The sequence below is a fragment of the Lemur catta genome, chromosome 11, assembly GCF_020740605.2.
Source record: "Lemur catta isolate mLemCat1 chromosome 11, mLemCat1.pri, whole genome shotgun sequence".
NCBI lineage: Eukaryota > Metazoa > Chordata > Mammalia > Primates > Lemuridae > Lemur > Lemur catta.
The window spans coordinates 4,418,095-4,439,325 of NC_059138.1; the positions used below are offsets into that span (position 1 = coordinate 4,418,095).

At 39.1% G+C, this 21,231-nt stretch overlaps 1 protein-coding gene across 3 annotated transcripts in view; it reads right to left on the reverse strand.

The window, feature by feature from the left end:
- Positions 1–2,919: 2,919 nt before the first annotated feature.
- Positions 2,920–21,231, reverse strand: part of GALNT11 (polypeptide N-acetylgalactosaminyltransferase 11) — a 50,385-nt gene continuing 32,073 nt past the window's right edge. For 2 of the 3 annotated variants that reach the window (XM_045564897.1, XM_045564898.1), the window contains exons 5-12: positions 19,677–19,802; positions 16,579–16,828; positions 12,291–12,408; positions 10,731–10,883; positions 7,307–7,525; positions 5,622–5,726; positions 4,223–4,360; positions 2,920–3,768 (exon numbers count right to left, since the gene is read on the reverse strand). In XM_045564897.1, the coding sequence (XP_045420853.1) occupies positions 3,637–3,768; positions 4,223–4,360; positions 5,622–5,726; positions 7,307–7,525; positions 10,731–10,883; positions 12,291–12,408; positions 16,579–16,828; positions 19,677–19,802 (1,241 nt within the window). In that variant the 3' untranslated portion in view covers positions 2,920–3,636. The remainder of the gene's footprint in view (positions 3,769–4,222; positions 4,361–5,621; positions 5,727–7,306; positions 7,526–10,730; positions 10,884–12,290; positions 12,409–16,578; positions 16,829–19,676; positions 19,803–21,231) is intronic. The other variant, XM_045564899.1, reaches the window with a different exon arrangement.

Genomic DNA, 21,231 nt, shown 5'->3' on the forward strand with positions numbered 1-21,231 from the left:
AATCTTTTTTATTTTAGCCATTTTGATGGATGTAAAGTGGTATCTGATTATGGTTTTAATTTGCATTTCCCTGATGACTTGACACTGAACAGCTTATGCTGAGCTATTTATACTTCCTTGATGAAGTGTCTGTTCAAATATGTCCATTTTAAAAATTGGATTGTCTTTTTATTATTGAATTTTAAGCACTGTTTATACACTATGAATAAAAGTCTGTGGTTTACTTTTTCATTTTCCCAGTGGTTTCTTGATGATCAGAAGCGTAATTTTGAATTTCAACTTACTAATATTTTATGGCTAACTCTTTAATGAGCTGCTTAAGAAATCTTTGTCTACCTCAAAGTCATGAAGATGTTCTCCTACATTTCCTCTAAAAGCTTTATAATTTTAGCTTTTTATATCTGTGATCCATCTTGAAGTAATTATGTATGGTATAAGGTGGGGGGGGTCTAGGTTCATGTTTGTCCACAGGGATATCACATTTTACAGCACCATGTGTTCTGATGTTCCTTCCCCCACTGAATCGTACTGGCTCCTTTGGTGGACATAAATTGGTCATGTATGTGTGGGTCTGTTTCTGTCCCACCAGTCATTCACTGTCCTTAACTAAACAGCACAGTAAGTCCCTGAACTAAGTCCTCCAACTGTACTCCTTTCTAATCATTCGGCCACTCTTAGTCCTATGTGTTTCCATGGAAATTTTAAAATCAGACTATCAACTTCTACATAACTGCTGGATTGTATGGTAAGAATAAAAGTTTCATTTTGTAAGAAATTGCCAAACTGCCTTCCAAAATGACTATGCTATTTTGCATTCCCACCAGAAACGAACCAGAACAGTTCTCGTTGCCCCGTATCTGTAGACTCTAGTGAGACCACCACTCCCATTCTTGATGTTGGTAATTTGAATCTTTTGGGGGGGGTTCTAGGGATTTATCAATTTTATTGATCTCTTCAAACCAGCTTTTGGTTTAATTTTCTCCATTATTTTTGTTTCCTATTTCATGTCTGTTCTGATACTTAATAGTTCTGCTTCTTTGATCTTCTAACTTGCCTTATTCTTTTCCTTCTTTTTTTTTTTTTAAAGATGAGGTCTCACTCTCTGTCACCAGGGCTTAGAGTTCAGTGACATCATCATAGCTCACAGCAACTTCAAACTCCTGGGCTCAAGCCATCCTCCTGCCTCGGCCTCCCAAGTGGCTGGGACTACAGGCACACGCCACCATGCCCGGCTAATTTGTTCTATTTTTGTGGAGCTGGGCTCTTGCTCCTGTTCAGGGTGGTCTCAAACTCCTAAGCTCAAGTGATCCTGCTTTGGCCTCCCAGAGTGCTAGGATGACAGGCATGTGCCACTGCACCCAGCCTGTCCTTTTCTAATATAGGTGCTTAATGCTATAAAATTTCCAAGTACTGGTTTACCTGTGTGCCACAAACTTTGATATGTTGTGTTTTCATTTCATTTCCAGTTAGTTCAAAATAGCCTTTTAATTTGACCCATAGCTATTGGGAAGCGTGTTACTTTGTTTCCATGTAGCTCTTGTTACTGATTTTTATTACTGTTATTTATTTCTAATATACCTTGCATGACTTGAATTTGTATACGTATGTGAAGCCTGGCTTATTCGCTCAGAATATGATCTTGGTAAATGTTCCATGTTTACTTGAAAAGGATTTATTCTATTGTTAGGTGGACTGTCAATTAGGCCAAGTTGGTTGATAGTATTGTTCGAGGCTTTTACATCCTCCCGTTTTTTCCATCTACTTGTTCTGTCAATTATTGAGAGGTGTGTTGAAAGCTCTTAACTATAATTGTAGATGTGTCTACTTCTCCTTGAAGTTTTAACAGAACTTCAAAATACATGCTGCAAAAATGGATAGAACTGTTTAGGATTATTTCCTCTTGATGAACTTTTTCTCATCATGAAATGACCCTCTTTATCAACCCCAGTTAACATTCTTTGCTCTGAAATCTACTTTGTCTAATATTAATATAGCTACTGCAGATGCCTTTCAGTCAGTGGTAAGCATGCATATACCTTCCATTTATTTGAGACAGGGTCTCACTTTGTTGCCCAGGCTAGAGTCCAGTGGCCCCATCGTAGCTTACTGTAACCTTGAACTCCTAGGCTCAAGTGATCCTCCTGAGTAGCTGGGACTCAGGTGTGTGCTGCCATGCCCAGCTAATTTTTTTTTGTAGAGACGGGGGTCTTGCTATGTTGCCCAGACTGGTCTCCAACTGCTGGCCTGAGGCACTCCTCCTTCCTCAGCCTCCCAAAGTGCTGGGATTTACAGGCATGAGCCACAGTGCCTGGCCAACTTAAAGTGCAGCATATAGTTGGGTCTTGCATTTTTATCCAATCTCTGCCTTTTAACTGGGGTATTTAGAGCCATTTACATTACATTTAATGTGATTGTTGATATTGTTGCATTTAAATCTATCTTGCTTTTTGTTTCCCATATGTACATCTGAAATTGATAGAGAAATGTTTAGAATATAGACCATGTATATCTATCTAATATGGTACTTAAACTGCTTTGTGGTTCAACATAAAATAACTGAGTACCCTGCACTTTGATACTGTCTCTCCTCTAATATGTAATTTGGGGGGAAAAGTTCACCTTATATTTTGGAACTTACAATATGTACAGGTTGATTCCCAAATTCATTATCTCTAACTGAGATAAATCTTCTGAGATTCTGCCCTCTATATCCAACTGCCAATTTAATAGCTTTACCTGGGTGTCTCACAGAAAACTTTGATATAAATGTCTAAATTCACATAGCTTGGAGCTAAGAAGCTGTGACACTTCTCTGAAGCCAGGGGCTGCTGCCCAGCTCAGGGGTGCGTGAGCCACATGCAGGAGTATTTCCCACCACGTGCACCACACACAGGCCTCAATACAAGACAAAAGATCCAGTTAAATACTCAAGAGGATCCTTTATTTTCAATATAGATAGTATCATAATAATTCATCAAAATAATTTATAATAGTCAACTGCCTCTTAAATATTGCCTTATAAATGATGCCTTCTGAAGCGAAAAGTAATGTGGATTCAGTTTCTTTAAATTATCTATTTAGAACATATTAAACAAATGATAGAAGTAAAACAAATTGTCTCTTATGAAGTCTTCTAAGTTCCTGATCAGATAAAAACCATTCCGTTAAAGGAAATGTAAAAAGAGGCATAAATAAATTTGAATAGAAATGTCCATTTCTTGGGTTTTGTCCTTCTGCACAAACCTAAGTCTTTAAAATTATATTCTGATTTCCCTCTATAATCAAGAAATTCTTTACTAGCAGCTCAAAAATGATCTTAATGTCTTGGTAAAACACACTTCTTCACCTGTGGTCTCTCTGATCTGCCATGTCCAGGACAGGGAAATGGTCATCTCTCCAAGATGCTTAATGTCTTGGTGAAACACACTTCTTCACCTGTGGTCTCTCCGATCTGCCATGTCCAGGACAGGGAAATGGTCATCTCTCCAAGATGCTTAATGTCTTGGTGAAACACACTTCTTCACCTGTGGTCTCTCCGATCTGCCATGTCCAGGACAGGGAAATGGTCATCTCTCCAAGATGGTTCACAGAGGAAGCAAAGCCCAGTGAACCCCCATTCCAGCCACGGCGCCCACCTTAGCCTTCTAAATGCCACTGCTGTGAGGAGGAGCCATCACAGATTGCCATGGCAACAGAGCCTTTCTGACCCAGTGGATCCGCCGCTCTCAGGCACTGTCCAACTGACACCTGGTATAGCCGATTATTTTTCTGAAAAAAAGGTAGCAAGAAAAAAATACCGCCAGTTATTTTAAAAACATACTGGCAAAATATGGTTAAGAAGAGACAGAAATCCAGAAGAGATATGGAATATTTAAGAATGATGATTAAAAATTGTGGGATACAGTAGTCCCCCAAAGATTAGCTTTCTGAGGTTTGTTACTCACAGTACAATAAGATATTTTAAGAGAGACCCAATTCAACTAACTTTTATCACATATATTATTGTTATAGTTGATCTACTGTTGTTAATCTCTTGCTGTGCCTGGTTTATAAACTGAACTACTCTCGGTGTATATGTATAGGAAAATGTGTATGTAGGGTTCGTACTATCTGCAGCTTTAGGCATGCATTTCACAGGGGTCTTGAAATGTACCCCCGAGGCTAAGGACCCCGCGCCCCCAGGGTAGAGTGTGAGTCCCCTAGCATCAAGCACTCTCCTTACCCCAAAGGTCCACTGCTGGGACCCTCCTGACCCGTGGCATTTCATGAGCCGTGGTGGGTCTGATGAGCGAGTTTCTGACATATCTAGACACAGGAGATTATTTAAAACCAATTCATGCTCTTCATTATAAATCCAGATCTAGAGAAGACAAAACAAGATCAGAAACCCAAGTTTTGCTTTAGATATATACTTCACATATTTGTGGAAGAGAAATAGATCTATTCTGTATGGTCTCAGAGTACAAACCAGAGCAGTGTGTGTGTATACAGTATAACTCCATCACCCCACACGTCTTACATTTTCTGGAACAAATCCCAGCTCTCATCCCACTGTGACCTATGCCACTGAAATGTCACTGGAATTCTAATACTTCAGTGTCCACAACACTGGCACCTCTTCTACCCAGAAAAGGCACGAAAATCCTTTTTAAACCATGTTTTCCAATATATCACCTTAGATGGTGTGTATCAACTCTCCTAGGAATAAAACATGCTCTATGGAATTGCACAGTATATACTATTTACCAAAAAGCCCAAGTATTTTGGGTTTGGTTTTTTTTCCCCCATTTTCTTTTTTTTTTTTTTTGAGACAGAGTCTCACTTTGTTGCCCGGGTTGGAGTGAGTGCCGTGGCATCAGCCTAGCTCACGGCAACCTCAAACTCCTGGGCTCAAGCAATCCTACTGCCTCAGCCTCCCGAATAGCTGGGACTACAGGCATGCACCACCATGCCCGGCTGTTTCTTTCTATATATATTTTTAGTTGTCCAGATAATTTCTATTTTTTTTTTTTTTTAGTAGAGATGGGGTCTCGCTCAGGCTGGTCTCAAACTCCTGACCTCGAGCGATCCACCCGCCTCGGCCTCCCAGAGTGCTAGGATTATAGGCGTGAGCCACCGCGCCCAGCCATTTTTTTTCCCATTTTCTTCAGTGACACCAACCCACCACTAAAATGGAAATGTAAATTGTTTAGGACACATTGTGAGCACTGTGGTCTTGAAACAAGCACAGCTTACTAGATTAGACTGCTGTTGGTTATGCTATTTTGTCAGATACAAATCAGTTTAAAAGTACAATGCCAAATTGAAGTAAGTTATCTGCTTACTTTTAGGGCCCTTTTAATATCATTGAAGACACACATTGAAATTATTTGCCATTAAATTCATATGGCTTAACATTCCATATAATATCACAAAGTACAAATAATGCTCTAAATGAATGAAATGCTACTATGACAAATGATGAAAGGAAGTAGGAAAAATATCCAAAGGAGACAAAAGTAGTTGTCTAAGGTCATTCCCAACGCTAAACATTTGGTACCCTCCAGAGTAAGTGCCAGCAACTTCGCGTCACTGCCGCCCACCTTCCAAAGACTGGCTGTGACCACAGAGGCATCACTCACCTGATTTGGGTCACCATAGTCACAGGCCTTAAGCACTACTAGGCCTCCCTTCTGACTCGGTCGCCCCTGGGCCACCAAACATTTGTTGGTCTGGAGGTGATAGAGCTGGAAAAGAGAGATCTCTTTACAACGCAGCATGTAAAGAAAGCAATGTCAGAAGATGCCTTAAAACGTTTGAGGTTTTCGATGAAGCATATTATTCTAGTTATATGAATTCCCAGAGTCACAAAAAGACAAGCATTTTTAATTCACACAGGAGCATCGATATAGATACTAGAAAGTTATTGGCAATTTTAACAACATATGCAGGCAGTGCCAGGTAGAAATTCTGGCTAAATATGTAAGTTTACTAACCTATAGGGGATGAAGGAAGTTAAAGTATCATCCTTGCTCTGAAGAACCTTAAAATGGCCAGGTGTGGTGGCCCACACCTGTAATCCTAGCACTCTAGGAGGATCACTTGAGGTCAGGAGTTTTAGACCAGTCTGAGCAAGAGCAAGACCCCATCTCTACCAAAAATAGAAAAAATTAGCTGGGCATGGTGGCACATGCCTGTAGTCCCAGCTACTTGGGAGGCTGAGGCAGGAGGATCGCTTGAGCCCAGGAGTTTGAGGCTGCAGTGAGCTATGGATGCCGCTGCACTCTAGCCAGGGCGACAGAGTGAGACTCTGTCACATATACACAAAAGAACCTTAAAATGAAATAGAGGAAAAAAGAACAATATGTATCAAAAAGACAGTACATAATTAAATGTAACAGATATGCTAAACTGGCGATAAACACAGATGATAAATAGCATTAAGAATGGCAAGGGATTTCAACTACATGGATACACACCAGTATCTCTCTTAAACAGAACACCAACTAACACACACCTTGATGGTGGTTATTTACCTTATAAGGTAGAACAAGAAGGGGAAGAGCCCTGGGCTTACTCCTTGCCACTGAGGAACAGCTGGCCTTGTAAAAGAACACTGGAGAGCGCCTTCTTCACAACATAAAAGAAGGGAAGCTGGGCAACACTGACAGTATCTATCCTTAATGTTCAGAATGCCAATTCTAAGAAATGACTCAGAACAAAGGTATGATTTTATTGCTACACTCCTACAATTTAAGTGTGATTATACAGCTATGAAAAAAATTATGTAAGAAACAGAGATAGCTAAAGAAATATGGTTGATCAAGGTGCTACTGTCAGGAACCTTGGGTGTGAAATCCACTTCACGCCAGCACTCTGACCCTACCTACCACCACCCTCACACCCTTTCTGGAAGTCGGTTCCAGTAAATAGCTGCCCCATGTCTCCATTTCCTTTCTTTCTGGACTGGTCTCTGCCAAATAAATTTTATTCTTATTTGTATTGCCTTTAGTCATGTATATTCACATCTGCATCTACACTCTTGGAAGCTGTCACGTAACTTACCCTTACAGAAGTCTCATTCCCTTTAACCCCAGAAGGTAAAGGATCTGGATATCAACAGCAAAGATATTAAAATGTCTAAGGTCCTACACTTGAGTAGAAGAAGGTCCGTAAAGAAAATATAATAAAATAAAAGGCAAGCTAAAGTCTATCATTAACTCTAGGCTTTAAGTCTAGAATGTCATTCATTATAGCTATAGGCATCTCAAAACTTTTCATATCATACAACTTTTCATGAAACACTTTGGTAAGATTGCTCTCTTACCCTTCCACGTTGAAGGACTTTGGGACGTTTCAGCCCTCTGTTGATAAAAATGGGTTGCTGGGGTTTGGCATGAGGCCCAGATATCTGCATCTCTGGGTAAATATTATCCAAATACCATTTAAATGATTTGCAACCCAACTTCTTCCTCAATTCAACACGCTCACTGATATTTCCATAGCTTTTAGTCTTGAGATCGGGTCTTAAGGAAAAATACTGCTCCTGAATTGAAAAAAAGACAAGAGAATAGATTTCTTTTGTTAAAAATGAATATTATGTGGGTGTTGAGTGGCTCATACCTGTAATCCCAACACTTTGGGAAGAAGACAAGACAGGAGGATCACTTGAGGCCAGGAGTTTGAGACCAGCCTAGCAATATGGTGAGACCCTGACTCTATAAAAAAAATAGCCGGGCATGGTGGCACACTTGCAGTCCCAGCTACTCGGGAGGCTGAGGCAGGAGCATCACTTGAGCCCAGGTGCTGGAGGCTGCAGTGAGCTATAATGATGCCACTGCACTCTGCACTTCAACAGAGTGAAACCCTGTCTCAAAAAGAAAAAAGAAAATATTACGCAATTATTTATTTTTCACACTAGTGTTTTCTTAATGTTGCCAGAAAACATCAATGGAAATTTTTTACAAGGTCATTACTAACTGACAACAGTAAGACATACCTTAAATTGTAAGATACATCCCAATTTCAGAAATGGCAAAATGTATCAAACTGTATCTGAGAATCAATGAAAAAGGCATATATATGAGATCAGTGGTTCTCAAACTCTTTGGTCTCAGGACTCTATGTTCTTAAATTATGGAAGACAACAAGAAAGTTCTGCTTGTGTACGGTGTATCTATTCATATTTACCACATTAGAAATGAAAACTGAGAAATTTAAAAAATATTTATGAATTCCTTAATACTCATTTTTAAAAACAATGTAGTGATAACAGTGGCATTGCTTTATATTTTTATAAAACCTTTTACTGTCTGGCTTAAGTCAGCTGAATTTTCACATCTGCATTTAGCCTGCTGTAGTATGTTGTTTTGGTTCAATATACATATTTTCAAAAATATGTAATGAAAATATGTAGTTGAAATAGAAAGAATATTTTAATAGCTATTATAGATAATTAGGGTTTTTTTTAATACAACACCAAAACTCAACTTTTAAAGTTCAGTTACAACATGGAATATGAAATCACATCATTGAGATTTTCATACTGTTGCATTAAAATGTACTGGTCTTGCCGGGCGCGGTGGCTCACGCCTGTAATCCTAGCACTCTGGGAGGCCGAGGCGGGTGGATCACTCAAGGTCAGGAGTTCGAGACCAGCCTGAGCAAGAGCGAGACCCCCGTCTCTACTAAAAATAGAAAGAAATTATCTGGCCAACTAAAAACATATATACAAAAAATTAGCCGGGCATGGTGGCACATGCCTGTAGTCCCAGCTACTCGGGAGGCTGAGGCAGTAGGATTGCTTAAGCCCAGGAGTTTGAGGTTGCTGTGAGCTAGGCTGATGCCACGGCACTCACTCTAGCCCGGGCAACAGAGCGAGACTGTCTCAAAAAAAAAAAAAAAAAAATGTAGTGGTCTTTCTCTTTGAATGGATCTTTTATCCATGCAAGACTTTTGTAACATCACGCATCAGTCATTTGGAAAATACTGGTCCACTGTGTTGTACATTCCACCAAATATTGAAAAATTTCACTCTACCGTATCAAAAAATCATATTCATATATATCACCGATGATCTCATCAGTACAGTTAAGTACTGGGAAGATGCCAAGTTTATGAAGGTAGACACAAGTTTTTCAAAATTTGGATTTTCATTTGAGAGCTTGAATTTTATCATTTGCAATAAATACTATCACCTGTTTTCATTTTCATGCCTTGGTTCATTTTTGAGAAAGTATCTGTCAAATACTCGAGTATGAATTATGGTTTTTGAGTAAGTCATTCTTTTACACAAAAAGCATGTTCCTGGAGAATACTGACTGGCCGAGCTCACAACTCAAACAAGTGCACAAGTATTTTTCCTTAAAACCACCATTGTACTTGGTGGTATGCAGCAAAAGTGCTTTCTGTGTGAGCATGCACACTCACGCAGAATACTATAAGACATACTGAGATCTAATAAAGTTATTTTTACTGTTTCATCAATGACATTCTTAAATGAAACTGGCTTTTTCTTTTTTGACTTCTAAGTGGGTGGAAGAATGCAACGACTACCAGTGCAATCTGGAGCCAATGCCTTGATGCAGCCTAAGGCAGCAGGCATTTTTCTCCACAGCTTTTGCACCACCAGTGCAGCGTCAACATGGCGAAAGGGGCAAATACAGTATTAATCTGACTGTGAAAATAGCTCTGACCTGGCAGGCCTCTTTGAAAGAGTAGCTGGGACCCGACCATGCTTTGAGAACTGTGTTAGACAGTGCCGATTCAAAGATTAGCACGGAGGTGGACCTCAGAGTCTGCCGGAGGGTGGGAGGGGGGAGGCAGGAGAGTGTCGTGGCAGAAGTGCTGCTTACACTCCCCATGCACAGGCAGCTGCTTCGTCCCCATCTGCATTTACCACAGTGCTGAAAATTACTGTGCACTCGCCTATTCATCTTATCCATATGTGCTCAATTAATGTTTATTTTTAGAACTAACTACACAAATACAGAAACATTTTTGATAACAGTCAAAAACAAACACAAATGTCCCTCAGCTGATGGATGGGTAAGTAAAATGTGGTGTATTCATACAACGAAGTATTTGGCAATAAAAGTAAACAAAGTGCCGACACGCGGTAGAGCACGGATCAGCCTGAAAACACTGCGCCACAGAAGCAGCAGATGACAAAGACCACGTAGTGTATGATTCCATTTGTATGAAATGTCCAGAAAAGGCAAATTAACTGTGAAGTCAGGAGGTAGATTAGTGGCTGTATGAGGCTGGGGAGAATGAGGGGTGATGAGTGGAAGTTTTAGGGTGATAAACTGTTCCAAAATTGATTTGTGAATTACTCCTCAGTAAAGCTATTACAACGAAAATACTGAGAGTAGCCTAAGGCAGAAGAGAAAGTGGAAGGAATGCTCAATGTACAAGCAGTGGGAGTGAACAAAAGAAAGAACCAACTCCATGGAAGTCACAAGAGGGACCAGAAGGAATAACGAAAACAACACAGAGTTTCTTCTGATGTTGACTATGTTACCTCCTTTAGAGTGGCCACTTAAAAAATTAAAAGAGTCAGATTAGAACCAAAAACAAGTGAAATACTGGGTGAAGAGAGGAGAGAAAAAAGAAACCTAGAAAGAGATGGTCCCAAAGTGAAGGTCAACCAAGCAGAGATAAGCTAGAGTGAAAAGAAGAGCGACCAAAGCTCTCACTCAAGCAGCGACTGGTCCATCACGCCCCCTTCCAAACAGAAAATGTCGTCTCACCTTGTATTCATCCAACCAGACATGTGCCAGCCTCAAAGAGTTGTGTGTCATGGTGTCCTGGCCTTCAGGAGAGCCATAGGGTCGCCTTTTCCGGAAAATGTGTCCCACTCTGGAGCAAGGGATGATGAAGAGCTTCCCTCCACACATCCAGATCTGGCCAGAAGCAAAATCGGCATTAACAGTTGCCCCACACTGTTGTAAAATCAACATGTGAATTTTCAATGAAATTCATCTTTATTAAATAGACGTCTGTGAAACTTTGCAAGGTATTTTACTTCACTATATACAAGTAATATTCAAATAGAAGAAAGTCAGAGGGTAGACATTTTTTTAAATTATAAGTCTTTATGATGAAAAAGGAACTAGATTCCAAAGCAATGTAATATTCATTTATTACCATGTGTCTGATATTGTATTTACCATATTTTTGTTGCTTTGACAGATCAAGAGATTTGATCTTGGGGAGTTAGGAATATGGAATGCATATTAACTGGTCCTTTAATTTCAGTTTTACAGGTACTTTCTTATAAAATGTATATACATTTCTTAGAATATAGTTTTTTCCACAAAATATACAGAATAACTCTAGATTAAGATTCAAAAGAAGTTAGTTCTGGTCTAAATTTTGCCCTTGACCATCTGAGCCAATTTACTGTTAATTTTTGTGGGGCTCAATTATCTTTGAAAAAATAAGACTGAACTAATGAAATTATATCGATTATGCCTTTCAATCTTAAAATTCTAGATTATGGAGGAAAATCTGCCTTTTAAAAACACTGTAGTCAACACATCCGCAAAAATACAAAATGACATATGCACAAGTATCGTGTATTATCCGACAGGGATCCTGCCAACTAGAGGACAGGACGATGGGAAATTCGCTTGGAAGAAGAAGTCTGAGTTCTCCCCAGCTCTTGTTCTGTGTTTTCCGAAGACTGTCTACCACTGTGGTCCCCTGAGCCACAAACCCCACCCATACTGTCATCTTTGAAACCTTAGCAATTAGAGAAGAGAGTACAAAAAGTGAATTTTTTCCTCAGGTTAGAGGTACCTGTATATATAAAGGATTCAGTAATCTATACATGGGATGACAGCATAATTTAGCATCAAACTGAGCTACTTCTGAAAGTGAAATGGGGAGCTATCAATTTCTCCAGTAAAACAGGTGTGATCCAGAACAGTCTTAGGCAAACAGGGAAATCTGATCCCCCTACCTATAGATAGATAGATCTCTCTACATATGTATCTTGATATAAGTAAACTGACAAAGAACAAAATTCTATATTAAATGCACATTAAGACTCTCTGAATTTATACCCAACCATTCATTATAACCATACTTTTATAATTCTTAAAAACTAAAAATATATCTCCTTATATGCTTTTGACATTAAGTAGATATTATCCATATCATAGATTATGGTAAAGTAGCATTCATTAAGGACAGTGTGTCAATAGAGATAACCAAGGAGAATTTACAGAAAAAATGGGATCATGGATGACAATTATATTCTACTATACACAAAGTTAATAATTGAGCCATTAAAAAAATAAGATTACCCGAAATGATATTTCTAAATTTTCTCCTCCCCAGATATCCATGCCACTGTCATACTGCCCAAGGTCATGGAAATACTGTCTGTTCATGGCAAATAATCCTCCAGCCATTGTAGGTGACCTAGAAAAGGAAAATAATTACTAATTCTATATAGTCAGTCATCTCTCCTACTATTTTTGTTTAAAAAAATTCAGTGTAGCTTTGGAACATTACTAATAAAAACTAGATTATAAAACATTTTATCTAATATCAGAATCAACTGGACCATACAACTGAATTTTCCAGATTGCTAATAATATGCTAAGCATGGGAAGGTTCTTCATATCTGGCACATGAAAGTGACTTTTGTAAGTATCAAAAGTACTCTTGCTAGCTTTATTTATTTATTTATTTATATTTTGAGACACGGTCTCACTCTGTTGCCCAGCTAGAGTGCAGTGGTGTCATCATAGCTCACTGGAACCTCAAATTCCTGGGCTCAGGGGATCCAACTGCCTTGGCCTCCCAAAGTGCTAGGATTACAGGTATGAGCCACCGCATCCAGCCAAAAGTACTTTTCTTATAACCATTTTTAATAGACATCCCCCTGAAATGAACTGTGTAATTCCTTTTGACAGTCTCACTGAGCCACTGGGATCAAAACTAGACTCCAAGGCCTGCCAAGGAAAAACCTGACAAACCTTACACATTTTGCGGTGGACTCAAACACACGTTTGACCAATGTCTCAACTGGGATGACTGTGTCCACCATGCTACTGGGATGTGGGTTGAGGTCAGGGATTCTGCTAAATATCCTAAAATGCACAGGTGGGCCCCTATGTCAAAGAATTATCTGGCCCAGCACACCTATAGCACTGCGACTGAGAAGCCCCGTGTGGGAGTGAGAGCAGCTGAAGCAGACAGGCCTTCACCGAGACTCGAGCTTCTAGTCATCTCACTTCCTCAACGTGCATGTAGGGACTGTGGTTTCTAGTGGCCTAAGTTGCCTGTAGAAGAGAAGCAAAATTCTCTCTGGGGGGGAAATCATCATCCCAGGTATGAATGTATTTCCATAATTTTTCATATAGAATGTCTGGCACTAAGCAAAAATAAATAAATAACCAAGCAATCAGGAAAATAAAATCACATAAAAAAAAAAAGAGAAACAACCTATAGTAGATGGATGTGCAGGGGTTTCGAATATGGAGTTATCAAGCAGAAACTTTAAAGAAACTGCTCAGTGTGTTCAAAAGTAAAAGACAAGATTGAGAATTCAGCAGAGAATTAGATACTGTCAAAAAAGAAACCATGTTTATACATATCTGAAAAACACTTTTGAAAAATAAGACAAAAATTTAAGCAGCCAATTATAAAGGGATTATCTTCAAAGGAAGCAGAATAAGACCGACAACACTGTCTTTTTGTATGAAATAGCAGCGGCCACAGGTTCTTGAACGATGCTTTGGAAGTACTGAAAGAAAGCATCTGGCACTGCCAACCTAGATCTGGATATCAAAGTGTGCTTCAAAATAATGGTGAAACGAGGACATTTTCAGAAAAATAAAACTAATCAGTAGAAGGCCCAACTATTCAAGAGTGTTCTTTAGCCAGATGAGTAGTCCCAGACAGAAGCTTCCAGATGCCAAAGGAATAGAGTGGCATAAAGATGAAATATGTAGGCAAGGCTACATGAGTACTGTCACATAACAATTCTGTGTCTCATGAGGTTTAAAATACACGTACACCAACAACAGCATAAACTTGGGCGGGGATAACTGGAGTATGAACATTCTGAGATCCTGGCATTGTCTTGGGCAAGTACCAATTTATGTTACACTCTGATAAATCAAGAACATACGCTGCATTCTCTAGGAAAACCACTAAAAGAACTGTATATAAAAACATATAACTTCTAATAATGGGGCAGCTGCTGAGAACAGAAAAATCTGGGCTTTGTCCGTCCAAAAGGCTGGAGAAGAGAAAAAGAATAGAGAACACACAGGGCAAACAAGTAGTTCTGTAATCTTAAAAAACAAAGCTTCTCATGCTGGTTTAAGAAAAAATAAAAGCAATTTTAAGATGCTGCTTACATCTAAATACAAGATCACAGAAAGACTGACAGTAAAGGAGAAGAAACAAAACCAAAACAGCTACTAAAATTACTTATGACAGCACTAGGAGAAGAGTAGCAGGGAGGGATGTAAATGAGCCACATCTTCATTTTTCATGCAGACAGGGTCTGAAGCGGGCTGATGCAGGGAACAGGAATATGCTTATGATCTAGAGTTCCTCCAGCAAGAAACAAGACCAAAATAGAAACTGTTAGAAGAATTTGCCTCTGGGGAAGAAAGAATAGGGAGGAAACAGGTAGGAGATGGCCTCCTTTCATCTGAAGTTCATCTATACAATTTGATCTGTTACTGAATATGTGTTTTTTATTAAAAATGTTAAAAATTAAACATTGAAAACCAAATCATGAATATGATAAGATAGGCAAAAACAGACAAAAACTAGTAACAGAGAATACATATAAGAAAGCCTAGGATACTTTCTTCTTGCTATGAAAAACTTCAAAAATACTTTATTAAACTATACATACTTCACCCACTATAAAAGAACATGGGAAGTCCAAAGGAAACACAAAACAACTGAGTCACCACTACTGTCTGCCTCCAGTCACAGGCTGTGAGGTCACAGAGGCCAGAAACACCGGAGGTCGGTGCCCAGATGGAAGACTGCTCTACTAAGAGAGGGCTCCACCAGCTAAGTCCCATGTGCAGACCCGGGGCAGCGATCCCCACCAAATCTCCCGTGGGCAGTGTGAGAAGTGGCGTTGCAAGCACATGAAGACAGGACGACAACAGAGAGCTGGATGGGCTTTGCTCATGGACTTCACTAGTTCTATGAGGAACTGCAACAGATTCTCACACATAAAACCTGACAGAGCATAAGAGGACCTCATTCTGCTGGGAGACCACATCAGACCCCTAGAATTGGCCAAGGACTCTATCAACCTCCCCTTCCCTTTCAGATGAAAGGAAGCTAATGAGTTCCAAAAGGCCAGCTGAGGATATTCTAGTCACCTACTGTGTTACAAAAACATTACATGCTAAAGTTGAAGAAAGGCATATCTTGTGATTCAGTAATTTCACTCTACACTAGAATAAGAATGTTCTCCAACAGTGCTGCTTGTAATATTAAAAAAAAACAAAAAACCCAAACCACCCAATTGCTTCACCAAAAAACAGTAAACTGGATAAATGTTATGGTATATTCATATAAAAGAACATCATACAGCAATGAAAATGAATCAACCATAGCTATATACTGCAACATGGAAGAATTTTTAAAACAATGTTAAACAAATGAAGCAAGACAAAATAATGAGTCATACATGGCTTTATTTACATAAAGTACAAGAGCAGGCAAAACTATTTTGTTTAGAAATGTATTAATAGGTGGCAAAACTACACAGGAAAGCAAGAAAATGATTACCAAGGTCAGGGTAATGACACCCCTAGGTGTCAGGGGATGTGACCAGGAAGGGATGCACAAGGGGCTTCTGGGTGCTGTTTGTTGACCTGGTAGTAGTTACACGGTTCACATTATAATCATTTATTAAACTGTGTATGTGTGTGTGTGTGTGTGTGTGTGTGTATTTGATATATACTTTTTATGTAATTTTCCACAACTAGTAAAGCTTTGAAGAGTAGGTCCAAGAACTTTAAAAAGGAAAAATACAGATAAAAAACTTTTTTAAATTCAATCTACATAAGAAATTTTAAAAAAAGAGAAATAACATATTAGAGCAGATTTATATTAGAGAATATGAAACATGAATGAGATTGTAAAATAATTCATATGCTATGACTTAGTAATTGTACTAGTAAGAATCTATCCTTAAAATCCTAATTAAAAGGCTTATGTATTAGGTGTTTGTGACAGCATTATTCATACTATTTAACAGCAAAGAACTGAAGATAAGCTACTGACCAGTGCAGTAAACCACAGTATCTGACAGAGCACACAGGCCCGGCCAGGGCACCCTCTGCCAGTGACCTTGGGATGTGGCTGTGCCGCTCTGCCTGCCTTTCTCACAGCACCGAGTCCTTGAGGGCACAGAGAGTATCTTACTCATAAATCTTTCCTTAGGACTTGGCAGAATGCATAAAATTCAATAAGTGCTCAAGAATTTTTTAATGCACAAATTAAGTCCATTCTTGCTCCTTACAAAGAAGGAATTATCTTTAATACTTTTTTTCTTTTAAGGACGTACTGGTGGGAACTTTTCAAACAAAGGAAAAATCTTACTTTATGGGTGCAGTGGCTCCTTCTGCTCCTCCTAGCTCAGAAAGGGGAACAAGATCCCATTTGAAGTGCAGTCCCCAGTTGAACCCTCCACGGACAACAGGGGACGAGCTGTAGGCCAGGGTGTCAGCGCTAATGATGTCGATCACCGGGCACACCACGGTCTGCCTGTCCTCGTGGATGGCGGCCAGCAAGGGCTGCAGCCACATCATGTTCACTTCACAGTGGCTGTCCAGGAACACGAGCACTTCTCCTGAAGAGCAACAACACAGGCTCAGGAGACCTTCCTAACAATTTAGGCACAGCCCCTCAGCCGATCGATGATGAGCTGCCCCCTTCCAGTCCCCAACAACGAACACTTACACTTCACTGCTGATTGTAAACAGGGGAAGTCCTTTAGCCAAGAATTCTGCCTGAAGCGTAACTGAGGAACATGTACAATAATATGCACAACTCTTGAAAAAGTTATAGATAATTCAGATTCTCTTCAATAAAAAGATTCCAACTCTCACAGTAACAACTTAGCTCTTTGGATGGCCAGACATTTGGTGATTCAAGATGTTTTAGTACAATGACAGTGGCCAGTTGTGTGTAGATATTACAGTTGTTTTAATCAAAATATCTATAACTTTAGCATACACTTAGAATGCATTTCCCTGCCTTAGTAAACAACACAAGGAGCATAACTGTAATACATTTTCATTAGTGACACAGAAACATCATAACCAACCCAAAGGAGAGAAGCATGTACGCGGATGCCACTGCGGAGACACCGCAACAGCACCCCCCGGAGACCGCCTCACTCATTCCTGTCTTCCATTTCCCAGCTTCCTTTCTAATGCTCCCAACTCCCTTGGCTTTAATGGTTTTCATGCCAATGGGATACACCTTTCTTCTAGTTAGCAAAACAAAAGTGTTACTTTTTCCAAATAATGACAGTCTAACTAAATAAAGTAAGATAACACCTGGTCACATTGAATCTGTGATAATGACTTCCCCAAAATTGGTTTGCTTTTCAGAGATCCTAAACTATATTTGAACAAGGGCCTAAACATATCATAAAGAAAAAAAAACCTATGACCAAAGAGAAAGACTACAAAAAATAATTTAAAAAAAAAAACCCTAAATAACTATTGTTATCTGAAAAAAATAAATTCACAGTAAACTTTTTTTTTTTTTTTTTTGAGACAGAGTCTCACTCTGTCATCCCAGGTAGAGTGCAGTGGCCTCAGCATAGCTTCACTGCAACCTCAGACTCCTGGGCTCAAGCGATCCTCCTGCCTCAGCCTCCTGAGCAGCTGCGACCACAGGCATGCACCACCACGCCCTGCTAATTTTTTCTATTTTTAGTAAAGACAGGGTTTCACTCTTGCTTAGGCTGGTTTTGAACTCCTGACCTCAAGTGATCCTCCTGCCTCAGCCTCCCAAAGTGGTAGGATTACAGGCCTGAGCCACTGCCCCCACGCCCCAAACATGCATTTTAACAGTACAATGTTTCAAATGGCACAATACTGAAAATACCCCAGAATTTTCTCTTTATCTCGTTGCCTTCAATAACTCAACACGGCCAATTCAGTAAGCCTTTATTTGACTAGAAATCTAGAAAAGAAAGTATCTTAAGCTCTGAATTCAATTTGCATATACAACCGCAGACTGGATATAAAAGAGCTACTCCCCATTTTTTGTTAATTCCTTCAGATCACTGTGGGTTTAAGAGAAAGAAGAGAAGATTCTAAAAGTGAAGTACCAACTAAACCCAGCAAATGGGCCAGTGGCTACACAAGAGGGGTAGTGGTGAGCAGCGGCAAACACCACACCCCTTGTGGCTGGTTATCTAGAAGAGCTGGGAATACAAGAAGGCAGTAGATGCCACTGCTGCCGGGGAATGCCCCCCACCAAGTTCAGTAATTCTCAAATCACCTTCCAGATTTTTTTTGCCATGTCCATGCACTACCTGCCAATTGTATGCCTAATATTTTTAAACAGATTCATTTGTTTTAACTTAAATTTATTTTTGAAATTTTAAAAATCAAGATCATAAATAAAAATCAGGAACACCAACCTTATACAGAGGTAAACATAAAAAGAAATACAACAGGCCGGGCGCAGTGGCTCACGCCTATAATCCTAGCACTCCGGGAGGCCGAGGCGGGTGGATCGCTTGAGGTCAGGAGTTCGAGACCAACCTGAGCAAGAGCGAGACCCCGTCTCTACTAAAAATAGCAAGAAAATTATATGGACAACTAAAAATACATACAGAAAAAATTAGCTGGGCATGGTGGCGCATGCCTGTAGTCCCAGCTACTCAGGAGGCTGAGGCAGTAGGATCACTTAAGCCCAAGAGTCTGAGGTTGCTGTGAGCTAGGCTGACGCCATGGCACTCACTCTAGGCCAGGCAACAGAGCGAGACTCTGTCTCAAAAAAAAAAAAAAAAAAAAGAAATACAACAGAATCAATGTAACTGAAGACTAACCAGATATATATTCTGCAGAAGACTCTGAGTTTGATACCTGTTCCTTCTTTTTAAAGGGAGAGATTAGTGTACAATGGAATGGTCTTAAAGATATGTTAGTAACAATGGACACTTTCTCCGTGATGGAATCAAAAGAATTAAGAGGGAATTTTAAAGACAATACCTTTTATAGTTACATAAGTCAATCTTATATCTATTTACCAACTAAAATCATGATGCATATCTCCAGAAGTGTGTACTCCATTCTAAGAATTATTAGCATAATTCAAATCAAACAGTTTGGGTACATATATTTTAAACTTTGTATTTAAAAATGTATAAAAGTTCAGTTACACTTTGGTTTAGACTTTTCTGCTTATATAAGTAAACAAGATATAAAAAAACCTATTTGAGGTTTTTAATAATTAATAAAAAAGGTCACTAGGAAAACAGAGTTCAACCCACTGCTCTGGGGCAGCAGGCTTGGAGTTATGGAAAGGCCTTTCCCAAACAAAACAAGCCTTATGTCTCTTGTGGCGATGCCTGTTGAAAACACCACTTTTCACAGACTCTGCAGAATCAGGAAAAGGCCAAGGATCAAGCCCTTGTCACCCAACACCTACAGGGAAAAGCCAGCAGGAAGTCATACCTGTCGCGTGGGCTGCTCCGATCATTCTTCCGCGAATCAATCCCTCACGCTTTGTATTTCTTATTATTTTAATTTTTCCAGGGAGGTATTTTTGAACATATTCATCTAGTTCTCCTTTCAAATCATCTGAACATAAACAATCCCACAATTACTCAAACCATATGAGACATGTGCAAAGACGTTTTATAGCTATTCTAAAGTTTTATCTGGCATTTGCTAAAATTCACAACAAATTATCAAGCAAATACTATGGAATCTTCTGCTTTATTTTAAAAGAATATCATAGCTTACCCTATAGTAATAAAAAGGAAAGAAATGAAGGGTAAGAGTTAGAGTACAAGCTAAGAATAGTTACCTTAGTTACAGACTTGTTAGTACTTCCATAGCATCTAGCACAATGTTTTGCAAAAAGAATGTTTGAAATGAATATTTTGAGTGCATGCATGTTCAGCTAACTGCATATAAATCACATTTAAAACAAAATGAGATGCAAATGACTTTTGCTATGATTTATTAAGTCTTATTCTGTTTCAGAATAGTTAAGAAACAACTTCTGTTGCCCCTACAAAGAATAACACAATAATAGCAGTAACTATGTCCTTTTATTAAGTTAGCACTTTTTTTCCAAGAGCATAAAATAGGTCATTCACCTTTAAATTTCATAATAATGTCAAAGCTCATATACGATAAGCAGTAATATTTCCATAGTTAGTATACGAACCACTACAAATTATCATGAATTTTTCCTTTTAGATAAAATAGCCACAAAGTGAAAGCCAAAAAACAGGTTGATTAAAAAAAAAAAAAAATCAACCATAAATTCTAGAATTTAGTATTTAGCTAATCTTCTATCTGGCCCAGACTCAGATTGACTTGGGGGTTTTTTTTTGTAATCACTCATTTTTAAAAAGTTTTGTTTTCTAGTAGCCTTTCCAACTTTTCTCCTGTGCAGTTTCAATATTTATCAAGGTTTGAGAATTTTGTTCCCATAGGTCTCAGTGTACATTTCCTCCCTTTGTATGTTTAAGTATACTGGTATACCAATTTTGCTGCTGCTATACGAGGTGCCTAATAAATGCGTGAGTGTGTGGAAAAAAATCCCACTGGCATATACCTATATCACTGTATTTCTTCAGGATGCTGTAATGAAAAGAGCAGAAAGAAATCTTGGAACCATGCAGACCAGGGGTCTAAATTCAACTCTATTAACAGCTATGAGGTCCTAAGCAATTTTTACTTAATTTTTATATTTCCTCCTCTATAAAATGGGGTTCTAGCCTTTCTTGCAAAGTTGCTGAGAGCTGAATGAGTAGTGTAAATGAAAAGTCTTCCATCCTGCTTGTGTACATGAAGCCATTCTTAGCAAGAGTCTATGCTGAATTAATGCAAGGTGCATAAAATATGTAGTGAATCATAAAATACTGGCATTCAGGGATCATCTAAGAGCTATGAGAATGCAGTCCACTTTTATCCGGGGACAATCCGTGTAAGAGACTTGTTAGATAAAAACGTTAAGTCAAGGCATTATGCCAAGTGAAAAAGGCCAATCTCAAAA